Below are 9,431 nucleotides of genomic sequence, written 5' to 3'. Positions count from 1 at the left end.
AGCTGGGAGTTCACGCTGGATCACTCACCATCCCCCAGACCTACGCAGCTGCAGCTGAGCACCACTGTGAGACCAGAGTCATCATAGACTGCATTCTGCACTGGGGAGCATAACCCCCATATCTCCACGTCCTGGGAGCCGCCAATGACATCCTCCAGTGTGCACCTGGAGGGTTACAGCAGCACAGAGAACCCAGAAATAAATCCACATATTTACAGCCAATCAATTTTCACCAAAACTGCCAAGAACATACACTGGAGAAAGGACACCCTTTTCAACAAATGAGGCTAAGAAAACTGAATAACTATATGCAGAAGAATGAAACTAGACTCCTACTTCTCACTATATACAAAAGTCAACTCAAGATGGATTAAAGACTTAGATGTAAGACCTGAAACTATAAAACTACTAGAAGAAGAAATAGGGGAAACTATTTAGGACATTGGTCTAGACAGAGATTTTATAGCTAAGGTCTCAAAAACACAGGCAATGAAAACAAAAATAGATAAAGGAGACTATATTAAACTAAAAAGATTCTTCACAGCAAAAGAACAATCAACAGCGTGAAGAGACAACTTCTTGATTGGGGAAAGTATTTGTAAATTACTCATTTGTCAAAGGACTAATATACAGAATATACAAGGAACTCAAGCATCTCAATGGTTAAAAAAAAAAAAAAACCCAAGAAAACCCCAAATCATCCCATGTAAAAATGGGCAAAGGACATGAATAAACATGTCTCAAAAGAAGACACACAAGTGGCCAACAGGTATGTGAAAAAATGTGCAACATCACTAATCATCAGGGAAATACAAATTAAAACCACAAGGAGCTATCATCTTAACCCAGTTAGAATTGCTATTATTAAAAAGATAAAAAATAACAGAACTCTTATACATTGTTAGAGAGAATGTAAATTAGTATAGCCATTATGGATAACAGTATGGTGATCTCTCGAAAAACTAAAAATAAAATTACCATAGGACCCAGCAATCCCAATACTGGGTGTATATCCAAAGGAAAAGAAATTAGTATATCAAAGGGATACTTGCACTCACATGTTCCTCCCAGCACTATTCACAATAGCAAAGATAACGAATCAACCTAAGTCAACAGACAAATGAATAAAGAAAATGCGGTATATATACACAATGGAATACTATTCAGCCATTAGCAAAGAGAGAAATCATGTCATTTGCAGCAATATAGATAGAATTGGAGGTCATTCTGTTAAGTGAAATAAGCCAGGGACAGAAAGACAAATACCACATGTTCTCACTCATATGTGGGAGCCAAAAAGCTTGATCTCATAGACATAGAGAATAGAACAATAGATACTAGAGACTGGATATGGTGGGTGAGGGGGAGGGAGGATGGAGAGAGCTTGGTTATGAGTATAAATATACAGTTAAGGATAGAAGAATTAAGTTCTAATGTTTGACAGCAGATTAGGGTAACCATATTTAGCAACCATTATTATATATATTTCAAAGAAATTAGAAGAGAGGACTTGAAATGATACCAACACATAAAAATGATAAACAAGTGATGGATACCCCAATTATCCTGACTTGATCATTACACATTCTTTGCATGTAACAAATGCTCACATGTACCCCGTATGTAAATTACTATATATCAATAAAAGGGGGGGAAATATTGTGGGGCTTGAGGAAGCCAAGAACATGGAGAGATGTTAGAAATTGTCTGGCTTTGGTCAGACAGTGATCCTGATGGGTCATGAATTGTCAGAGGAGGTAAAGCTGCAGAAAAGGCAAACAGTAAAAGTTTTTTTCCTCTGTTCTCTTTGGTTAATGATTTTACTTAATAATTATCATAGAAACTAACATTTATTTATTAGGTGTCAGGCATTATTTAAAGGATATCTCATGTATTCTCTTGTTTCATCCTCTCAACCCCACTGTGAATCAGTATTATTCCCAATTCACAGTGGAAGAAAATACATTAGAGAAAATACATTAGAGGCAATTACATTGCCTCTAGAGTTTCACAGCATATAAATAAAGTCTGGTTTGAATCCAGGTAGACTGACATCAGAGCCCATGCTTTAAATCAGGTATAGATTCATTCAACTTCAAGGCTGGTGGCAGGCTACCCCCCTTCTCTAGATCAAAAGGAAAAGGCTCGTGAGACCAGATCTCACTGAGAAAAACCACACCCAGATGTCTACCTGGATAAGAACGTTCAGCTCCTGGGTTCCGCAAATACCGTCAGCCTCTCCTATTTCTCAATGACCACCGAAGGTCACAATGGAAAATCCCCAGCTCTTCCTGACCAAAGTCCCTAGCCAGGCCCAAAGGGTATAAAAAACCTCAGCCCCTTCAAACAGAGATGACTTCTGGGGCACCCCCTTTCATGGGACCCCAGAACCTCATCTAGGAGCACTAAATAAAACCACGTGGTTTGGCCCCACTCTTTCGCTCTCTCTGTCTTTTTGCCACTGCCGAAAAACCTTACATTTAGTGCAGAAACCCGAGATGTTTGGCCCCACTTTCTCTCTGTCTGTCTTTTCTTTTCACTGCCACTGAAAAACCTTACATCAACAACTGCTTTTGGAATGCCTGCTGTACCATGCAATGTGCAGGTATTGTTTCAGGGATAGGAAATTCAGCAGTAAATGAAACAGACTAAAATCCCCTGCCCTGTAGAAGTTAGGTAACTGCTCCTTTCAGTGTGTCTTCCAGTCATATTGGTGATAAGGGTGAGCAGTGAGGTTAGGTTAACATAGTAATTAGGTATTTCATAAATGTATCCTTCTCCAAGTAGTGCTCTCTTGAAGTCACGGATCTAGGGCATCGCCTCATTTCACAAACAGGAAATTATTCTGACTCACCACACTCACTCAAGATTCATTTCCTTTTAAAGAGTCTCATCAGGTTCACTTTCTAGTTTCACTTTCCCTTTGGTAACATCAGCTACAAGGAATCAAAAAGGAACCAGATGCTTCTTGTATATATAAGTCTCTTTGGCATTTACTGGGGGCAGAGGAGGAAGATTTCTGAAGAGCGGACAGCCTGAATCCAGCCCTTCTGACCAGCTGAAAATTGCACGGCGACCATGAGGTAAAGATTCTCCCTTCTTCTCTGATTGTGCTGAAAATGTCTAGTCAATCGAATGCAAATCGATAAGCAGCCATCCTCCCAAGGAAAGCCAGTTTTGTTTCAGTGTCTATTTATAGCCTTACTATGCCTCTCTCTCTCTCTCTCTCTCTCTCTCTCTCTCTCTCTCTCTCTCTCTCTCTCTCTCTCTCTCTCTCTCTCTCTCTCTCTCTCTCTCCTATAAATCTGTCTCAGCAATGCTGTTTTGTTTCCTCCTAAGCCATTTTCTGCTTCACACAGTCAAGCTTCTGGAGGGCATCTCCGGAACTGCTCGCTGGGGAGCTGAGGTGACATTGGAGAAGGAAGGCAGCAGAGAGAGGTGTTTCACCAGGAAGGTGTTTCATTTAAAGATGGGTGTGAGGGAATTGCTCTTACACACTGTCTCTCTTTTGTTTCTTATTCAAAAGGTTTAAGTCAGGTCCTTTTAACAAAATTATTACTTAACAAAACATTTCTTTTCAGCAGATATTGTTTAAAATAGACTCTGAATAGCAACCCCATTTCCTGCTAAAGTGAATTTTACTTTTACTGTAGTCATTCATCTCAGATTCGCATGAGGGCTGGTAAACTAACAGAAATATTTTCACTCAAGAATTCTACTGATTGGCTAGAGTCCTCATATCTGAAGTATGAATTGGAGATGGAATGGCTGGGGAAAGTAGTCCTCACTTCTAACATCCTCCCATGCCCTACAAACATGAGATTGCCTCAGAGAGGAAGTGTCAGCTCATTGTGTAGGAAGGGAGCTTTGTATCTTCTCCAGGTTAAGGGTGGAGTGGCCTGACCTGGTTGCCTAAGCCACAGTCCTGGGAGTTCTGGAATCCAGAGATACTAGCTCCAGTGCTTGCTTCCCTAGAAGATACATTGCTCTCCTTCTATAAGGCTCCTTTCTTAGAATTTTAGCATGGTCTTAGAATCTTTCCCATAACAATCTAGATGGATCAGTTCCTCTTTTCACTTTCCTTGGTTTTTTAGCAATCAGGATTTTCACTGGGCAGTTAGCACACTGTCTCTGTGCTCTAAGACAGTGGTTCTCAAATTTGAGCATGCAAAGTATCACTTGGAGAACTTGTTGCAGACAAATTCCTGGGCTTAACTCCCAGAGATTCTGACTCAGTAGATCTGGTTTTGAGTCTGAAGATACACATTTCAAACAGGCTCCTCAATGGTTCTGATACTGCTCTAAGAAACTGTGTTGGCAGCATTCGGTCTGAGCCTGGTGGATAGTGTCCTGGTGGCTTTTATCCTGACAAAAAGCAGGGGAAGAAATTGTGTAAACTGTAGGAAGGTCTACAGGCATCAGGAGTATAATGAATATTACAAGTCTGAACCCAGGAAGCAAGTGTGGGGGTGAAGGGAAAACTTCCCCCTTTGCCCTCAGAAGGCTTGCTGAAAAATCAAGTCATAATAAAGAAGATTAATAAGAGAAAAGCTATACAATTTATTTAATGTGTATACTTGGGAACTCTCAGAAAATGAACATTTAACTCTTCAATAAGGTACAGAGGTTTTTAAAGACTGTGAGCTTGAAAACAGAAAAATAGATTTGGGGAGGGAGAAAAAAAGCTTGAGCAGCCACCAAAGATGGTCTTGTTATATAAATGAAACTTTACAGGTTCTCAGAGAGAATGGATGGTAAATGCTTCTTTTCAGAATTTTAAAGGTGTCAGACTCTTACTTAATATTTCCTAGATTGGGAAAGGATAGACCTGGCTGTATTAATGCAGATTCTCTATCGACATAAATTATCCCCCACAAAAGAGAACTTTGCAGTGTTACTTCTATCTGTGAGACTCATAGCAGACATCTCAAGAGATGTCAAAGATTTGGGGCAAAATATTTCTAATTTCCATCACAAGTATCAGTTTCTCTGATTTAACAGTGGAAATAAAAACCCCAAATCAAGCAGTGAAGCTAGATCTCTTTTAAATGGCATGTGAAAGGGATTTTACATAAGTGTGTACATATATTAAATACATCTATCTTGCAAATGCACAATTGACTGTTTTATATGGTGCAGATAATTTCAACTCTATTTACTCTGTTTCTTTTATAAAATAAGAAAGGAACTAAAGAGCTCATGTGCTGAGGGAATTATCCTGTAACTTCACTGAGAAAGAAAATAGATCAGATTGGACATGACCTATGCAAGGAGAGGCTGCTGTCATTAGGATGCCAGATACCAGGCCAGGCATTCTCCTGGGCTCCCTCCCCTGGAATTAGTTACATCAATAGCCTCTGACAACCTGGCTCTTGGCTAAGACCTGTCTGGGACTTTGAAAGGAAGGAGGGGCTTTGAAAGGAAGGAGGGTCCTTCCTGAAACTCCTGCCCATTTTGATACCAACCAGGTTCATTCTGCAGCATGCATTAAATTGGTCACTGTAATGAAAGGTTTTGCAAGACAGAAAAAATTTACTCACAATGCAGCCCAGGAAGGAGGCAGGAGAACAGCTCTCAAATCTGCCTCCCTGATAATAGGCTTAGGGATATTTGTGGGTTAGAGAAGCAAGGTGGTCTAAGGCCTTGGGAAGGTGATTAGCAGTGTGGATAAATGAAGTAATCGGTGATCTGCCTAGGCATAATCAAGGTTCGTGTCACTTCACAGGACACGTGTTCAGAAAATGGTGTTAGCATGATCTGAGGGTGGAGTTTTTAACCCTCTGGCGTCAAAAGGCCATCTCTCAGGCATTTGTGTGTGACCAGTTGAAAGGTTACTGGTCTTAACTGGTTTGAACTGGATAGGAGCTGCCCCCAAGTTCCTGAAATACAGCTGAAGCTGTATTTAAATGGTTAAAATGGAGAAAATGGTTAAAATGGAGAAAATTCCACAGAAAAAAATGAGAAAGTAGAATGTTAAAATAATAAAAAGACAGAACAAAATCAACTTAATAAAAGCTCAAGAATTTCAATAGACAAAGTCAATGAAGGATATAATTAGCTGAAATAATTAGACAGGAAATAGAAGATAATAATGGGTTTTTAAAAGGCAAATGAAGGAGAACTGAGAAACTAAGAATATCAAAGATAAAATGGAGTTGCATTTCAGAGGGATAACAAAGAAATTAAAATCCGCATGGCAAAACATCAAAAGAACAAATAATTATAAAGCTAAAATTTTCAAAGTACAAAAATAAAGCTAGTTAAGATTGAAGAACAGAAAAAAAAACAATTAAATATACTTTTGTAAAACTACATAAATTAAACCACGCCTCTGCTGAAGTCAGTTACCACACATTTGGCAGTCTCTACAGATGCCTTCAAAAGCAGAGGGCAGAACCACCTAACAAAAACTGCTCTATTGGCCGGGCGCGGTGGCTCACGCCTGTAATCCTAGCTCTCTGGGAGGCCGAGGCGGGCGGATTGCTCAAGGTCAGGAGTTCGAAACCAGCCTGAGCAAGAGCGAGACCCCGTCTCTACTATAAATAGAAAGAAATTAATTGGCCAACTGATATGTATATAAAAAAATTAGCCGGGCATGGTGGCGCATGCCTGTAGTCCCAGCTACTCGGGAGGCTGAAGCAGAAGGATCGCTCGAGCCCAGCAGTTTGAGGTTGCTGTGAGCTAGCCTGACGCCACGGCACTCACTCTAGCCTGGACAACAAAGCGAGACTCTGTCTCAAAAAAAAAAAAACTGCTCTATTGGTGGAAACCTAGCCATAGATTCAAGAGACCAAACTCCTGCCCTCACCCTAGTTCATCTGCTGCCTGTAGTCCCCAAATTCCTGCTTCCCCATGTGGGAATTAACACCTAAAATATAAAAGGAAAAAAAAAAAGGAAGAGTTTGTTCTTTGATTTATATTAACACCCTTTAGGAGGAAAAGAATTTCGTCATATACCATTTCTTGACAGATAAATCTGTATCTCAAAGTATCCATCTTTCTCTTTCTCTCTACAGTGAGACCACTCAGAATTCCTTGGAGAGCAGCCTACAGCAACTAAAATGCCATTTCACCTGGAACTTGTTAGAGGGAGAAAATTCCTTGGATGATTTTGAGGACAAAGTTTTGTACCGGACTGAGTTTCAGAACAGTGACTTCAAAGCCACCACGCACAACTTGCTGGCCTACATAAAGCATTGCAGAGGCCAGAACGAAGCGGCCCTGGAATGCTTACGGCAAGCTGAAGAGTCGATCCGGCAAGAGCACGCCGACCAGGCCGAAATGAGAAGCCTGGTCACCTGGGGCAACTACGCCTGGGTGTACTATCACATGGGCCGGCTCTCCGAAGCTCAGATTTATGTGGATAAAGTGAAGCATGTCTGTGAGAAGTTTTCCAGTCCCTATAGAATTGAGAGTCCTGAACTTCACTGTGAGGAAGGGTGGGCACGGCTGAAGTGTGGAGGAAAGCAAAATGAAAGGGCGAAGGTGTGTTTCAAGAAGGCTCTGGAAAAGAACCCAAAGAACCCAGAATTCACGTCTGGGCTGGCCATCTCGAGCTACCGTCTGGATAACTGGCCTCCGTCTCAGGACCCCGTCGACCCTCTGAGGCAAGCCATCAGGCTGGATCCCGACAACCAGTATATCAAAGTCCTCCTGGCTCTGAAACTTCACAAGATGAATAAAGAAGGTGAAGGAGAGAAGTTAGTTGAGGAAGCCTTAGCAAAAGCCCCAGGGGCAACAGATGTACTTCGAAGTGCAGCACAGCTCTACCGAAGAAAAAATGACCCAGACAAAGCGATTGAACTGCTTAGAAAGGCTTTAGAATACATGCCAAACAACGCCTACCTGCATTACCAAATTGGGGGCTGCTACAGGGCAAAAGTCCACGATATAATGAAAGTAGGAGATGATATAATAAAAAGAGAGGAGTTACTGGAACTAATAAGACAAGCTGTGGCTCATTTCAAGATAGCTGATGAGACCAATGAAAATCTCTTTCGTGTCTGTTCTGTTCTTGCCATCCTCCATTCTCTAGTGCATCAGAATGAAGAAGCAGAGTATTACTTCCAGAAAGAATTCAGCAAAGAGCACTCTCCTATTGAGAAACAGGTGCTCCATCTGCGGTATGGCAACTTTCAGCTGTATCAGATGAAGTGTGAAGACATGGCCATCCACCATTTTCTAGAGGGTGTAAAAATAAACCAGAAATCAAAGGTGACAGAAAAGATGAAAAATAAACTGCAAAAAATTGCCAAAATGCGGCTTTCCAAAAACAGAGAAGATTCTGAGGCTTTGCATATCTTGGAATTCCTTCAGGAACTGAGTGAAGAAACACAGCAAGCAGATGAAAATTCTGAGAAGGGTTTGGACTCTGGAAGACTTATCCTGTCAGAAACTTTAGCCGAGACAGAGAATGAGGAATTAGAGATACGATGCCCATGGAGCTACTGCTGAAAGGGAGATAATATACTCCTCCACCAAGTTGGTATTCAAAATATTTAACAATTAGTATGGCCTAAGCATGGACTGGCCATGGCACTAGATCAGGGTTATGGGGGACCCTGCTGTGTCAGACATTACCACCTGAATTGCTGGATCAAGGGAACATTCAGGGAGTTCTAGGAGAGGGACCAGATTGTGGGTAGGTCCAGGTGGTTGGTGATGGGGTTACTTCCTAATAAACCTCTTCAGTGCAGTGCATTATACTTAATACTGATTCGAGGACTTAAAGTTAACAAATGATTGGAAAACAATAAAAAATATATGTATACATAGCCCGTTTCCTGAAATCTCACTATCCAGGGATAATAAATGGAGTCACGTTAATTGGGCTTAATTTGTAGTTCCTGCCCCTTAACCACATTTCCCAGGACATTTGACTCCATTCACATCCTCACTCAACACAACAAGCCCCAGGTAGGTGTCTCCCAGGTGCTGATGAACACATCCACCAGAATTTTCTGATCATGCTGGCTATTTGTGTTGCTCAAGTGCCCTCAAAGCTGCCTTCAGTACATCTCCCTGTTCCCAGTATGTGATTGCCACTTTGAGACTACTGATACTCCCCCAAAAGTTCTCAAATGTGCTGGTGCCAATTAAAGAGTGAAGAAAATTTCTCTCATCCCTGTCCTGGCTTCTTGGTTCCAAGTAGTATTTATTATTTCGCAGAGTCCTCACTGAAAAAGATTCATTGGCTTCTCCTTTTTGCAGCCCCCTTTCTCTGTGGAGCTCAGACACAGTCCTGGGGACAGCAGACCTTGAGCCATGCTCCGCTTTCCTCTTCCCACCTCTCATCAGTTGACTCACACAATACGCGTGCAGTGCAGCTGGAAGCCGGGGAGTCTTAGAAGCCTGATCATAGCACAGATAAGCCTGTGTTAGGATCCCCATCATGCACAAGCAACCCTGTACACCCATCGGGGGACGATGGG

General features: G+C 41.6%; 1 protein-coding gene across 1 annotated transcript; it reads left to right on the top strand.

Annotated features, from left to right (window-relative positions):
- The first annotated feature begins 2,873 nt into the window (after window positions 1-2,873).
- IFIT2 (interferon induced protein with tetratricopeptide repeats 2) lies at window positions 2,874-8,831 on the top strand. Its single transcript, XM_012765139.3, has 2 exons — window positions 2,874-3,083; window positions 7,017-8,831. The coding sequence occupies exons 1-2, from the start codon at window positions 3,079-3,081 to the stop codon at window positions 8,452-8,454; spliced, it is 1,443 nt and encodes a 480-aa protein (XP_012620593.1). The 5' UTR covers window positions 2,874-3,078; the 3' UTR covers window positions 8,455-8,831.
- The last annotated feature ends 600 nt before the right edge of the window (window positions 8,832-9,431 follow it).

Source organism: Microcebus murinus, chromosome 14 (genome assembly GCF_040939455.1).
Source record: "Microcebus murinus isolate Inina chromosome 14, M.murinus_Inina_mat1.0, whole genome shotgun sequence".
In the NCBI taxonomy this organism is placed as follows: domain Eukaryota; kingdom Metazoa; phylum Chordata; class Mammalia; order Primates; family Cheirogaleidae; genus Microcebus; species Microcebus murinus.
The sequence above is the reverse complement of the archived record's forward strand: the minus strand, read 5'-3'. Positions and strand labels throughout refer to the sequence as shown.